Source organism: Polypterus senegalus, chromosome 5, assembly GCF_016835505.1.
Source record: "Polypterus senegalus isolate Bchr_013 chromosome 5, ASM1683550v1, whole genome shotgun sequence".
Lineage (NCBI taxonomy): Eukaryota > Metazoa > Chordata > Cladistia > Polypteriformes > Polypteridae > Polypterus > Polypterus senegalus.
In genome coordinates, this window is record NC_053158.1 from 24,169,045 (window position 1) to 24,185,238 (window position 16,194).

Here is a 16,194-nt window from a genome sequence, read left to right on the forward strand (position 1 = left end):
TTTGATGAGGGGGCTTGTAAAATCAGCGGCAGCATGGGGTGACTTGACAGAGACAATGTACATTAGGCATGGGGAATTAGGGCCACCATGACGTAGAAAGATCTAGGAAGTCAGTGTCAGGGAATACAGCTATTGAGTTTTAAAGTACAACGAGAGGTGTTTCGTGAAGCAGCTTGTACAATTATTACCATCATAAACCTGGGTGGGGCAACACAATTTCTGCCAAAACAACCCCCGAAAGCAACTTCTCCCAACCATCCAAGAACAGTTTGGTGACCAGCAATGTCTTTTCCAGCGTGATGGAGCATCGGGTCATAAGGCAAAGGTGATAACTAACATTGAAATTTGGGGTCCATGGCCAGGAAACTCCCCAGACCTTAATCCCATTGAGAATTTGTGGTCAATCCTCAAGAGGCAGGTGGACAAACAAAAACCCACAAATTCTGACAAACACCAAGCATTGATTATGTAAGAATGGGCTGCTGTCAGTCAGGATTGGGCCCAGACGTTGATTGACAGCCTGCCAGGGCGAATTGCAGAGGTCTTGAAAAAGAAAGAAGGGTCAACACTGCAAATATTGACTGCTTTACACAAACTTAATGCAATTGTCAATAAAAGCCTTTGAAACTTATGAAATGCTTGTAATTCTACTTCAGTATACCACAGAAACATCTGACAAAAAGACCTAAAAACACTAAAGCAGGAAACTTTGTGAAAATGAAGAAACTTTGTGAAAATGAAACTTTTGGCCACAACTGTAGTGCAAAAAACAAATGCAGTTTACTTTAGTATTACTGGACTTGTAAAAAATGTTTTTAATTAAAGTATATTTAGCTGTAATGAAAGTAACATTAGGGTCACTCATGACAAATTTAGGATGACCCTTTTATAAAATCCTGGCGCCACTACTTATTTGGGCACCCACAGAGTCTGTCTCTCTTTGAAGTTCACAATTTACGATACACAGCGGCACGTCCACCGTAAACCCAGCAGGTGTAAACCACACGAGGTGGAGTGTCCATGCGTCTGACGTCATTGTTACTATGCAGCCCCGACGACCAGTGTGGAACCGTCAAGTATAAACCAGGCATAAGGCTACTCAGCCATTGTTTTTAAGTGCTTCAGAGGTTCAGTGTAGGGTCCTTTACTAAGGCAGCCATTCTTTATTAAGGATTCCAGAGGACAGTACTGCAGGGTGTACTTATAAAACAAGGGTGACAATGTAGACATCTCCAGAATTACCTTTCCACCAATAAAACTGAACCTGTGGAGGCCAAACCACCCGCTCATTTCCTCACAATAATCCATGGCTCCGTCCCCGGTGCGGACCTGCTTTATCCTGCTACTACTACTGCTATGTGACTGGAGTTCTTCTTTAAACAATATTCCAATACAATGGACTCACAAATGTAAACTCCTGCTGCCAGAGTCCCGCTCAAACCATTGAAAAAACAATAATATTACCTCTCAGATGACCAGAACACGGCAGCTCCCTGTCCATTTTAGTGTTAACCTAACCTAAACTAACATTTCACTATGTACTGTATATGAGAACAATGTTCACATAAATACAATTTTAAGGGTTATTTTATCACAGGACATTTTACTGGACTCAGGATATCCAAGATTTGGGCCTGATGCCATGCAAATAAAATAAATCAAATACATGGAAATATATAAATATGCATTCCCAACCCTTGAAACACAGGTCACTAAGGTCAAAGTTAAAACGATCAGGAGCAAACACATGCCACAAATAAATTTGTCTTTCAGAATCCCCCTCCATGTCACCCACCAAACAGAAAGCAAAGGGAAGGTAATGTAGTACATACTTGTCTCCTTTGCTCTTTGCAATGCCGATAAGCTTTTCAATCCCACCAGCGTCACGTAAGGCCTTGGCGTTTTCCATGTTTTTAGTTATGACTTCATGCAGAGCGCAGCAGATTGCGGTGACGGTGTCGTCCGACATGGCCTTGCTGGCTGTGTTGTTGCCGCTGTTACTGTTGTTTCCCCCTGGTAGACGGTGCACCAGATCTCGCATAGCGTACTTGCCTTTGGAGCAGTCAGGATAAGCAGCGGAGAGAGAGAGAAAGAGAGAAAGCAGACAAAAGGGCATGCTGTGGTTAACCGGTGTTACCATGCAGAGACTCACATAAGACATGCTGCAATATGCCACTAACTTGTAAAGAGCACATTAAGGTTCACAGCAGGTAGAGAAGAGAAAGAAGCTGGAAGGCACTCTGTTGCTCTGTTTGTGAAAAACACATCATTGCTATAACACTTGTCTGTCATCATGTGGGAGACAGGAGAATTTATTTCTTTACGACAGACAAATAAAAATTAAACAGATGCATTGGTTTAGAAAAGAAACAAATCTGAACACCTTTTTCCAAAAGACAAATGGATAACACGCTCATTATATCATCATTCAACCATCTTGCACAGTCCATTTCTTGCAGGTGTATGAGACGGTATATTGGCGTGTCAAGATCTTCTGTGGGACACATCTATTTTGGATTATTCAAAACATTTCTAAACATTTTGTACTCTTTAAAGTAAATTTCTGTTTTTTTATTGACTTTTTTGATGCTGCATTTCATGAAACCTTCTAGGACGCCTTCCTATTGAAGCATTGTCAGTATCCATGCCTCTTTTAAGGACACCATCTCATTCAAGGAGTTGGCATTAACTGCACTTCTAAACTTAACTTAACTTAAAACAATAATAGAAAGACTTCTTTTTGTAAAAACAATAAAAAAATGCATTTCTTTAAAGCGATTCAGGTATCCAATGCAGAGCTTTTGACAAACAATTTTTTGCTTGACCGGTAATGAATGTTCTCCCCAGTTTAATGACTCTCATTTTGCTCTAGGGTTAAGGTGTCTAGTTTTGTTTTTCAGTTTTTGCTACCTGAAAAATGAAATGCTCTTTTCATAGAAGGATGATATGGATTTGATTTGGGAAGTGTTTCCCTTTGAAAGAAACGTGTGCTGTGTTGCTAAACTTGTGCCTGGCGTCTGCCTGTGTTGGGTTTGGGCGGTTGGTGTGCCGCCCGCAGGCCACAATAACTTTTACTATAATAAATAGATAAAGTAATTAAATAACAAGCTTGAAACATTTTTGCTAATTGTAGCCAAAATCAGAAGCAAGGGAAATTCAATTAAAAATGTAATCACACTTTGAAATGTACTCTCATATATTACTGCATTTCATAAGAATTATTAAATTAAGGTTCAAATAAAAGGTGCTGAAGTTGAATGCTGAGCTTCCATAAAGCCATTGTTGGAAGACTATTCTTTTAATCTTAAATGTTCTCCAAAACAGAAAAAGTACTAAAAAATGTGTTCAGATTTTAACTATAAAGTCAAGAGGTTTGTTGAATCAATGCACAGTCTACCTCTGAAGAAAGAGGAGGAAAGCAGGATCTCTGAAACAGTGCTACAGACTGATGTTACAGAGGTTAAATATTAAATAGGAAACAAGTTAGCGTATTGCATTTCATATTACGTTCAGGCAATCTTCTATTCTTGTAATTTATTTTGTACTTAAATAAAAAAGAGAAAACCTTTGTAACATTAATATAGCCAAGACTCTCCACATTTTTTTAGTCTCTGAGGTTTTTTCAAGCCTACGAAAGGTAACCAAACCTGTTAAAGTAATGCTTCACCCAAAACATGATCTCTGTTTTCTGTGTTACTTACCCCATGTAGTTTGTAGTGATGGCAGAGTAAATGTCTGCTCTCATGCTTTCATGCAAATGCGTTAATCTTTGGTCGTGTCCTCTCTACAATTCAAAAACTCAGTGCCATGCGTTTGATCTTCTGTTTATGATGTGCACTGATTTTTCAAAAAAATATCTATTTAAAAATAATTTAGCATAACATACACGTGTTGTGAACATTGTGAGCGCATGAATGGATAACTGACATGTGGATTATGTGACAAGACTAATCTGAGATTGTTTTTCTCTTCCCAAGAATATTTTTCAATTCTTTTGTCATTGGTCACCATTGGCTTGCAGTATGTTAAATCGTGGATTTTTTTATCTCTGTTCTCCAGCAATATTAAAAAAAAACAAGTCTTGGTAATCACTACAAAACATAACGCTTAAGTAGCATATAAAAAATCTCATTTCTAGGTGGAGTATTCCTTTATAGTCAGTTCACCAACTACTAGGTCTAGAAGTCGAGAAGTGAGGGCTAAACCTTTAGAACCATAAAACTGCCATCCTTCTGATCTCTGCATGGATGTCTGGGAAAGGAAGACGGATCATTCAGACGTCCTCCAGGCCTACCTGCCTATCTATCTATCTATCTATCTATCTATCTATCTATCTATCTATCTATCTATCTATCTATCTATCTATCTATCTATCTATCTATTATATAGTGCCTTTCTATCTATCTATCTATCTATCTATCTATTATATAGTGCCTTTCATATCTATCTATCTATCTATCTATCTATCTATCTATCTATCTATCTATCTATCTATCTATCTATCTTTGTATTATATAGTGCCTTTATCTATCTATCTATCTATCTATCTATCTATCTATCTATCTATCTATCTATCTATCTATCTATCTATCTATCTATCTATGTATTATATAGTGCCTTTATCTATCTATCTATCTACCTCTCTGTCCGTTTGCCTCTTGATTGGTGTGGTCTGGGGTGGGCGTGTCTGTGTTTTCGGTCGTCGACGGCGGTGCGTGTTGTGAGTATCTCTCTCTTTCTTTTTTGTTTGTTTGTTTTAGTTTTACGAATACTTTTACTGTTTTAAAGAGGACGCGATAGCGGCTTTGCCGCTATGGCGGCGTCTAAAGTGATACGAGATGGCTTATCTCCAGATAGTTTTTCAGGTCTTTCCAGAAGGCACGCCGTAAGGTTGCTTGTTGATCCGGCGGTCTCGGTGGAGGCCTGCGTTATGGAGGTCAGTAGGGTGGTGGGGTGTAAGAATGGGCGGTCAGCCTCACGTATGAATAAAGCTGTAGTAATTTTTGTGGATGATGAAGCGCTGGTGCCCCGACTGGTCGAGCAGGGTGTTGTGCTTAATGGCGCTGATCTCCGTGTTGCCGCTGTCGACTCCTGCTCGTAAGGTTATCATTTCCAATGTACCTCCTTTCTTGAGTAATGAAATCTTGCAGCGAACTGCGCAGATATGGTGAAGTGATGTCTGCCATTACTATGATTCCACTGGGCTGCAGATCCCCTGATTTAAAGCATGTCGTGTCTTTTCGGCGACAGCTTTATATGATTTTAAAAAACGCAAATGATGAACTTAACGTGGCCTTAAAGTTCCGAGTGGAGGGTGTGGATTACGTGGTGTTTGTGAGTTCAGAATCAATGAAATGTTTCAGTTGTGGTAGAGCAGGCCATAAAGCGATTGACTGCAAAAGAGAGAATGTTTATTTAAGTGATGAAGAAAGTAGAGAGAGTGAGCCAGAGTCTGAAGAGGAGGAGGAGGAGGAGTTTGAAGAAGGTGAGCTGACTGATAGTGTGAGTGAATTAGATGAGAAGGAAACCGAGGAGCAACTGGAGCCTGCTGACAAAGGTGATGCTGCAATAGACACTAAAAAAGAGCAAGACAAAAATAACAAAGGTGTGCTGGCTGAGGCTGGTGATACACCTGTAGATGAGCCCAGTGTCCCAGGTGAAGGAGCCTCCGTCCTTATAGAAGGGCGCACAGCTGAGACTGAGGAGGCCCTCGCTGGTCAGGCTGCAGAAGTCTGCAGTAATGAGAATGTTACCCTGCTTCAGGATGAAGGGGGCTGTAATGATACAGCAAGAGATGATCCGTCTCCAAGTGGTGCAACACTGCCCACTAATAGTGAGACAAATGTAGTCATGCCTAATGTAGTTACTACTGAGGGCAATCTTGAGTTGGACCTGGGCACTGAACAAAATGCAAGCAGCAGCAGCAGTAGGAAGGAAGTCAAAGGTGTAAGGAGAGCAGCAGTGAGTGAGGCAGACAAGATGGATGTGAGTGTGGAGTCGAGTGAGTGTAAGGAGACCTCACAAATCACCACTAGGAAAAGAAAGGAAGCAGTGGAGTCCACCACGGGCGCAAAAAAGATTTTAATGTCAGACAATCGGTCCAAAAAACAAATGGTATCAGTTAAAAAGAAGGATATTGCAGATAGTGGTGAAGGTGTGGAGGGTGAAGAAGAGAATACCTCCGACATTTCTGATAACACCTTCTCAGTGTTTGGTTTGGAGCCTAAAGGGGGTTACAGCACTAAGAGCATCAGAAAGTTCTTGGAATATTTAGAGGGAAAGAGGGGTGTTCAAGTGCAGGATTATTTTCCAGACCTTGAACTCTTTTGAGCTCAGCAAAAAATATAAAGCGCAATGCAGCTAATTTAGGGTTGGACCAAAAGGAGACCACCAGGTTAAAAAACGTAATGAGCAGAGTGCGCAAGATCCTTCAAAATAAGTCCTGATGGATACTGCAGTCATGAAAGTGAATCTCTTGGTTTCTGGTGTGTTTTGTGTTTCTTTTGTGTTGTACCTATGGCTGAGTTACACGTGGGTACCCTAAATGTCAATGGCTGTCGAGATAATTTAAAGAGGACCTTGGTCTGTGATTTTTTAAAACAAAAGCACTTGGATGTGAGTTTTCTACAAGAGACCCACTCAGATCCACAGAGTCAGGCTGCCTGGGTGCAGGACTGGGGAGGGACGGGCTTTTTCAGTCATGGCACCAGTGTGAGCGCAGGGGTGGCGGTGCTGATTAGTAAACCTCCTTGTTAAAAATCACAAAGGTGACTGAGGTTATGGCTGGCAGACTTTTAGTTGTGAAGGCAGAGGAGGGCCCCACTCGTTGGTTTTTATTAATGTTTATGCCCCAATAACGGCACTGCCAGGGTGGATTTTTGAATTATTAAGGGGTTTTGGATGAATTTACAAATAATGAGATCGTCGTGCTGGGGGGGGATTTTAATTGTACAGAGGACTGGTTTATGGATAGAAATGGGGCCGAGCCGCACTTGGGGTCAGTTAAGAAACTCAAGGAAATCGTCGAGACCTATGACTTGGTCGATGTGTGGCGCTCTCACTTTCCAGCTGACAGACAGTTCACGTGGCTCAAAGGGAGCAGAGGGCACCTCTCGTTTGCTCGCTTAGATCGCTTTTACAGTTCAAAACGGCACCTCAATTTATTAACTAACACTCTCATCACTCCTGTCGCTTTTTCCGATCACTCTCTGGTTTCTGTTACTTTTCTCCTCCCATCTCCACAAAAATATAAATCTTACTGGCACTTCAACACAACTCTCCTTCAGGACAATCACTTTGTGGAATGTTTTAATTTCTTCTGGAAGCAGTGGAGTTCCACCAAACTGCAGTTCAGATCCCTGAGACAGTGGTGGGACGTGTCCAAGGTGCAGATTCGTCAGTTCTGTCAACAGTACACTGAACACGTCACCAAGGCCTGTATTTTAAAAATGAAGAAACTCGAGGAGGAGATCACCGAGATCCATCAGACTCTGCTAAATGGCTACTCTGAAGATCTGCTGAACAACCTGAGCACAAAGAAAACAACACTACGGGATTTATTGGAACTTGAGCTCACGGAGCTTTAATACGTTCTCGATTTCAAAAACTTAACCACCTCGATGCACCTACAAAATTTTTCTTTGCTTTGGAAAAGAAGGAAGCCCAAGGAAAAGTTATTCATGTCCTCCAAAAAGACACTGGAGAAGAGCTGAGAGAGCCTGAGGACATCCGGGACTTTGCTGTGTCTTTTTACGAGACTTTGTTTTCAAAGGAGCCGCTCAGTTTCTCTTCTTCAGCCACTTTGCTACAAGGACTGCCTCACATTTCTGATGATTTAGCCGAGTTTATGGACAATGACCTCACTTTTCAAGAACTCACAATTGCACTCGAGAGTCTAAATACTGGGAAGACGCCGGGAATTGACGGCTTACCGGTTGAATTTATAAACATTTTTGGCCGTTATTAGGTTTGGACTTCTTCGAGGTGGTACAGGACAGTTTGCAAGCAGGGAGCTTCCGGTCAGCTGTCGCCGAGCTGTAGTCACGTTGCTACCTAAGAAAGGCAACCTCTGCCTTCTGAAGAACTGGCGGCCCGTGAGCTTACTCTGCTCAGATTATAAAATCATCTCGAAGGGATTAGCGACGAGGCTGAGAAAAGTGATGGGCAGCATCATCAACCCCTACCAGTCCTACTGCGTGCGGACAGACAAATCCACGACAATATATTTGTGCTGAGGGACATCATTTCTGCATCGAAAGCTTCAATATCGATGTTGGCGTTCTGTCGTTAGATCAAGAAAAGGCTTTTGATCGGGTCGATCACAAATATTTATTTACAACTTTAAGAGCGTTTGGTTTTGGTTTACATTTTATAAGGTATATCAAACTGTTGTATTCCAACGTGTTTGGAGTACTTAAAATCAATGGGGTGTTAAGCCGCCATTCGCTGTGACCAGGGGGATTCGTCAGGGGTGTCCTTTGTCAGGGATGTTATATGCCATCTCCATTGAACCTTTTCTTAGGCAGCTTGATAAACACCTACAGGGATTCACAATTCCGCTGTCTAAAAATTTAACGTTTAAATTTCTGGCCTATGCAGATGACGTGGTGTTTGTGGATTCTGATGCAGACGTCTCCGCTGTATGTAAATGTTTAACACTTTTGAAGGCGCATCTTCTGCTAAAGTTAACTGGGAGAATATTTATCAGGGGACTGGGCACATCGTCCTCCACCAGTCTTGCCATCAGGGCTGGGCTGGAGTAGGAAAGCTTTCCGTTATCTCGGGGTTGTGCTGGGTGGTGAGGACACTGAAAAGGACAACTGGGAGGGCTTTTTACAACAGATTGACTTGAGGTTAAAGAAATGGCAGTGGATTGCACCTAAACTCTCTTTTAGAGGAAGAGTTCTCATTATTAACAATCTCGTGGCCTCCATGCTGTGGCACAGACTGAGGAGTGTTGACCCGCCAGCAGGACTTTACACTCCATACAAAATTATTAGTTGACTTTTTGGAATGGCATGCACTGGCTCAAGAAAGGACTCATCAGTTTACCGGTGGAGGAAGGAGGACAAGGGCTGATTGATGTCTGCTGTAAGGCCGCTAGTTTCAGGTTGATGGTCTTACAACGCCTGTTTTTTCTTTGGAACCTTAATTTGGAAAAACTGGCTCTTTCATTTTTCCATAAGATTGAAAATTTGAGTTTTGATGTGCAGTTATTGCTAATGGACTTGAGCAGGTTTGATCTCACTCCGTTACCCAAATTTTATAAGGGAGTTTTACGTACTTGGAGTTCCTTTCTTCAGAGAGTGCCATCCAAATCACCTTCGCTTTTCAATGAACCCCTCATTTTTAATTCTTTATTCACATGTCCACTACTTTTTAAAATTAGTTTTGTAAAGACTTTGATTAAAAGTGGAATTGTGGTTTGTTCTCAATTATTGGAGGAAGACAACAAGAGTTTTAAAGATTCAACTGTGTTGGCTTCAAGGATGGGCATACGATCAATAAGAACGGTCAATTATTTACTGTCCTTTATGGCAAAAGACCTCATTAGGCTTAGAGAAAATCAGGGGAACTCGACTTCAGTACATCCAAAGACGGAGGAGGAGGAGGAGGAAGCTGTTTTTCTGATCTGGAGGTGGAACCTAAATTAGACATGAATGGTGTGAGGGAGGACTCGATTTTAAGGTTTGATAGACAAGAAAAATGTTTTTTTCGATCTTTAACTAAAAAAGATATGTATGTGTACTGCATTAAAGTTTTTCATTTTCCAAATCTAAAAAACACCATCATGACGCCTGGACTGAAAAATTAAATGTAAAGGCGGAGGTCAGGCCAGCATGGAGAGAATTTTATAAACCACCTAATAATAAGAGAGCAGGCGATTTCCAATGGAGAATCGTACGGGTCATCGCTACTAATGTGTTTTAAGTAAAATTCAAAGTGATGTGAGCGATAAATGTGCCTTCTGTGGGAGAGAGAGACAGTTATATCATTTATTCTTGTATTGTACGAGACTGCAAACTCTGTTTATGTACTTTCAAAAAATATGTGAAAAATTTAATGTTTCTTTTGATGATCAGAAATTTATTTGGGGCATGAAATACAACAAAAAATCAAAATCAAAACTTCAACTTTTAAATTATTTATTTGGGCAGGCAAAATTATCCATTTTAAAAAGCCGTAATAATAAACAGAGTAGTTTGTTACCAGATGATGTACTGTTTATTTTCAAATTTTATGTAATTTCAAGAATTAGGCTGGAATTTACTTATTATAAAACAATGTGTAATATTGAAGAATTTGAAAAAGTGTGGGGAGTGAAGGGGGTGCTGTGCTCTATTGAGGAGGGGCAACTAAAAATTAATTTGGAATAACAAAGAAGAATAGCGGGTGAGCGATTGTTATGTTAAACATTAGAAGGATTAGACAGAGTACTGAATACTAAATACAGACTTGTGTACTTAACTTGTGTGGGGACCGGTGAGTAGTGGAGGAGTAAAAAAAAATAATAACTGGGAATAAAAAGTATTGGTAGGCATCAACAATATGTTTTAATGTGCGGAGTAGGAGGAGTTTAAAGGGGGAGTAGTGGTGGGCTTTGTATTATAATGAATTGTTAAACTTTTGATTATATTATTTATGTGCGGAGTAGGAGGAGTGTAAAGGGGGAAGTAGTGGTGGTTGTCTGATATATAACTTTTTGTTTTATCTTGAATATTGGGATTGTTTGTCTTATGACTGTATATATTGTTAATGTTCAAAATAAAGGTCATTTTAAAAAAAAAAATAAAATATCTATCTATCTATCTATCTATCTATCTATCTATCTATCTATCTATCTATCTATCTATCTATCTATCTATCTATCTATCTATCTATCTATCTATCTATCTATCTATCTATCTATCTATCTATCTATCTATCTATCTATATGACAACAGCTAGTCCAGTACACTCAAAGGATTCCCAAAAGACAAGAGAAGAACTGGAAGTAAATGTGGAGTTGAATTCTTGCCACCCACTCAGTTCTTGCTGGTTTTTTTAGACCATCTCAGGCAAAATAACCACTCTGAATCTCATATACACTGATCAGCCACAACATTAAAACTACTGATATATGAAGTGAATCATATCAATTATTTAATTACAATGGCACCTGTCAAAGGGTGGGATATATAAGACAGCAAGTTAACAGTCAGTTCTTGAAGATGATGTGTGTGAAGCAGGACAAATGGGCATGCGTAAGGATTTGAGTGGTTTTGACAAATTATGATGGCTAGACATCTGGGTCAAAGCATCTCCAAAAAAGCTGGTGTTGTGGGGTGTTCCTGGTTTGCAGTGGTTTGTATCTGACTAAAGTCATCCCAGGATGGACATCTGCTAACAGTGTCATGGGCCTCCAAGGCTCATTGATGCACATAAGGATCGAAGGGTAGCCTGTCTGGTCTAATCTAGCAGAAGATCTACTGTGGCACAGATTGCTTGAAAAACTTAATGCTGGCCATAAGAGAAAGGTATCAGAACACACAGAGCATCAGAGTGCCCATACTGAGCTCTGTCCACAGCTGAAAGCGCCTACAATGGGCAGGTGAGCGTTAGAACTGGACCATCCAGCAATGGAAAAAGGTGGCCTGGTCTGATGAATCACATTTTATTTTTGGCTGAGCACATGCGCATTGTTTAACTGGGGAAGAGATGGCAGCAGCATGCACCAGAGGGAACAGGGCAAGCCGGCAAAGGTAGTGTGATGTTCTGGACAATGTTCTGCTGGGAAACCTTGGGTGCTGTAATTCTTTTGGATGTTACTTTGACACATACCACCTACTTAAAATTGTTACAGACCATGTACGCCTCTTCATGGCCACGGTATTCCAGATGGTAGTGGCGTCTTTCAGCCCAGTAGTGTGTCCTGCTATACTGCAACAGGTAAAGGGTCCAAGCTGTTGAATTGGCCCCCAAATTCTCAATCCAATCGAGTATCTAAGGGAGGTGCTGGAAAAGCAAGTCTGATCTATAAAGGCCTCACCTCGCAACTTACAGGTGTTAAAGGATCTACTGCTGACGTGTTGGTGCCAGATACCACAGGACACTTACAGAAGTGCAGACTTGTGGAGTCCGTGCCTGGACAGGTCAGAGCTCTTTTGGCAGCATGAAGGGGGGCCTACACAATATTGGACAGATTTTTTCATATAGAACATAATAATATTTAAAGCGCTCTTTGTACTAATAATATATAATAGACATATTAGGACTTCTTTTTGTTAATTGTCCTTTACAGCCTTTTCAGTTGCATAAACATTGAATGCTCATTTTTGTCAACTATGATTCTAATTAAAGGTCAACACAGAATTGAAATGTTGTTGTTGCTCATAAACCCATCCTGGTAGGATCTCTTTAGCAAAGATTACAAAAGACATTGAAAGGATATGGGCAATGTATCATAAATTACCCTTCTGGGTCCATTAAGCACGCTCAACTTCACCTTGGAAAGCGATGCTACTGCAGCACAGTGATGAGCCAATGATAATGTGTGCTTCCCAGGATGGCACTAGATCACGACAGTCTAATTGCTTCAGTATTTTCTTTGTGGCACTAAAGGAGATGGTGCTTTCTTATGTTACAAGCAATAAGAATAAACTATAAATAATGAATACATTTTATGCGTAGCAAAAAGAAACTACATAATTTTGTCAAATCTTAGATGCCAGGCATCCTGCTAAGTCACTCTCTGTCAGTTAATAGCTCCGTCTGTGTAAATCAACAGGAGTTTTCTTTAGGGATTGTTGGACATTGTTGCACAAGGTGACTTCCAAGACTGGATTACAAATGCTTACTCATAATTTATATACTGTAAATAATTCCACTGTTATTTATGGGGTTAAGCATCCCAGAAGATTAGTGGGATTGATTTTTTCAAACTCACAATAATGACCAGTTAGTTTTCTGCTTGGATAAAAATCACATTGGACATTCGATTTGATGTTTTTTTTGGAAGAAATAAATGGCTAGGACTGGCGAGCTTTGTTGGGCTGAATGGCCTGTTCTCGTCCAGATTGCTCTAATGTTCTAATTTGAGATTGGGACGGGTACAACAGAAAAGCATTTCTAGACTTGGCATAAAACACGTGTGTCCTTCAACACCTGAAGAATTTTCAGCTTGTTTATAGCCCTTTGGCTCCCTGTGCCATACATGGTTTCTGCTGCTTGGTAACTCTGGGCGTGTGTTGGCCCTATGATCGACCAAATCTAAGATTTGGTGTTCGATTGTGCCAAATACCACAAAAGACCAATCCAACTCTCCACGACTCTGAAATGGTAGCAGTGGGTTCTGGCAATGGTATTTAATTTATTTTTCTGCAAAGATAACCAACCTTCTTCTGATTGAGGTTGGTCTGCAAGAATTAGTTTGGTTTGATGAAAAGCATGCTGCTCTATTGTGCCCATACACAAGCAGTATGTTCATTTAATTTATATGCTAGAAAGCACAGTAAAATTCACTTTATAAAGGAAGAAAGGGACACAATGTAAATCATAATGAACAAAAATATGGAAAATATGAACATTGGCCTTTGAACTGTATTAATGTCTACACATGATTATTGAATGACCACATTGAAACAGTCTCTAATTCAAGATGATTCACCATTAATAGCATCTACACAATTAGACCATATCTGCTAGAGCATGCAGCACGAGTTCTGGTCCAGGCTCTGGCCTCATCCTGCCTTGATTACTGTAACTCTACTGTCATGTGGCTCCACATGATTCAACATGCAGATGTGCTCAACCAGTCGATACGAGGACATGTCACTCCTCTTTTCAGACGCTACAATACACTACAATGGCTCCCTGCAGCAGCACAAATTAAGTTTGCATCCTTAATGCTTTCCTACAGAGGAGTTTATCAGTACGTTTACATGTACATTGTCATACACATGTGCTTGGGAGACAACTTCATGCCTCATATAAATGCAATTACACTCTTCTGTGTTATAAAGTGGTGAGAGAGAGATAGCCAATTAGAGACAGGGGATGATTATGGGGCCAGAATTACTAGGTCATGGTGGGCAATTTACACAGGATATCAGGATACAGCCTGCTCTTTACAAAGGATGGCCTGGAGTCTTTAATGACCACAGAGAGCCAGGACCTCGATTTTACATTTCATCTGAATGACAACACCATTTTTACAGCACAGTGTCCACAGGGTAAAAGCGCCCACAAACTTCAAGTAGAAGCAACAAAGCTTGTCCTGTTCGGTCTCCTATCCAAGTACTGGCCAGGCCTGTACATGCTTAGCTTCAGGTGGATCAACTGTTCTGAAGTGCGTATGGGATTGCTGCTGGCTTAGATTGGACTCCAGTCCAGAAACTGGGAATATGGCAAGTAGTGCACACTTCAGTCTGTTTAATTGAGGGTTGTGGAGTGTAGGGGTCTAATCAGTCTTTCAGGGGCCAACCCAAACACAGGGCCTACTCACATATAATCACAATTTGATAGAACACGAACATTTTTGAGATGCAGAAGAAAAACTGTAAATCCCAGAGACAGACATGAAAAGGACATGTATGCTCCTGGCAAATGCTAACCATGACAGGTCAGGTCAGGTTGGGGAGCATGAACCCACCACAAGACGAAAAAGTTTGGGGTCCTGGTTGGCAACCCCCCTGGCAGACATGTGGTCCAGTCCCACCCTCCAGAAATGATCCTCTACTGTATCTGCTGCAGATAGGTGTTATTTGGGCATCCCCTTGGCATGGTCTGGCCACTCAGGTGCTCAACAATGAGGATCCTACAAGCTGGATCACCCATAGGGAATCATGCCACATGGCTGTAATGCCGCAACTGATGCTCCCTCACAATGCAGGTAATGTGCCTTATTCGAGACTCCATGAGCAACCGCTCATTCAACACAAAGTCAAACCAGCAGTACCCAAGGATTCTCCAAAGAGACACAGTACCAAAGGAGTCCATCCTTCATCTCAGGTCACAGGATAGCATACATGTCTCGCAACCTTATAGCAAAACAGGAAGAACCAGGACTCTAAAGACTCGGACCTTCGTCCTTTTTCAAAGATATCGGGAGCGCCACACACCCCTTTCCAGCGACCTCATGACCCCCCATGCTCTCCCAATCTATCTACTGACTTCATAGGAAAAGTCACCAGAGACATGAATGTCACTGTTGAGGTAAGTAAACTTCTCGCCAAGGCTGACACTCTCTCCACAGACAGACACACTACTGATGCTGTGCCCAAGAGGGCATTATTAAAGACCTAGATCTTGTTTTTTTCCCAGATCACTGAAAAGCCCAGACATTCAGACTCCTCGCTCAGTCTCTCAAGAGCCCTGATCAGAGCCTCCACTGACTCCGCAAAGATCACAGCTTCATGGGAAAGTCAAGAACAGTGATGACCCACAGCCCCTGGACCACATGACCTTGTCCAAAACCCAGTTCATGCAAGCATCAAACAGAATAGAAGCAAGAACATACCCCTGATGAATCCAAAATTCAACTGCGAATATGTAGAGGTTCAGCCCCCATTCTGCACAGCACTCATAGTACCAGTGTACAGACCAGCCTTGACATCCAGTAATCTGCCGATATTCGCGTTTGCGCTCTATGAGAACCCTCAGTGCCAGATTGCAGTCGATGAAAGACTTCTTAGGCGTAAAACCAGACTGTTCCAGTCACTGGAAGGTGAGCAAGTGATCACAGATCCTATTGAGGATGACCCTACCAAGGACCTTACCCGGTACAAAGAGCAGTGTTATCCCCTGTAGTTGCCACAATCCAGGTGATCACCCTTCCCTTTCCAGATAGATAGATAGATAGATAGATAGATAGATAGATCAAATAGGGACGACAAGTCCCGTTTTCCAGTCATTTGGGATGAAGCCAGTCTCCCAAATGGAAGTAAAAATTGCTTGCAATACCAGGAGGGCAGCCTTACCACCAGCCTGGAGAAGTTCACTCAGGATACCACAGATCCCTGCAGCCTTCCTTCCCCTCAGCTGGTTCACCAGCTGTGCAATCTCAGTGAGGCTGGGTAGTTCACAGCTAATTGGAGGATCAGCCTCAAGGACTGTGGACCCAGAAATATCCAACGTTCTAGCACAAGGATTTCAAATCAATATGTTGGATTTATGAGGCAGCAGCAATAACCACTGTGATGACCGAACAGAAATGTA

The 16,194-nt window shown here is 41.4% G+C and overlaps 1 protein-coding gene across 7 annotated transcripts in view; it reads right to left on the bottom strand.

Annotated features, from left to right (window-relative positions):
* The window catches only part of LOC120530167 (catenin delta-2), a 1,616,252-nt gene that overhangs the window by 92,177 nt on the left and 1,507,881 nt on the right, over positions 1 to 16,194 (bottom strand). For all 7 annotated transcript variants that reach the window (XM_039754393.1, XM_039754398.1, XM_039754395.1 and 4 more), the window contains one exon: positions 1,833 to 2,052. In XM_039754393.1, the coding sequence (XP_039610327.1) occupies positions 1,833 to 2,052 (220 nt within the window). The remainder of the gene's footprint in view (positions 1 to 1,832; positions 2,053 to 16,194) is intronic.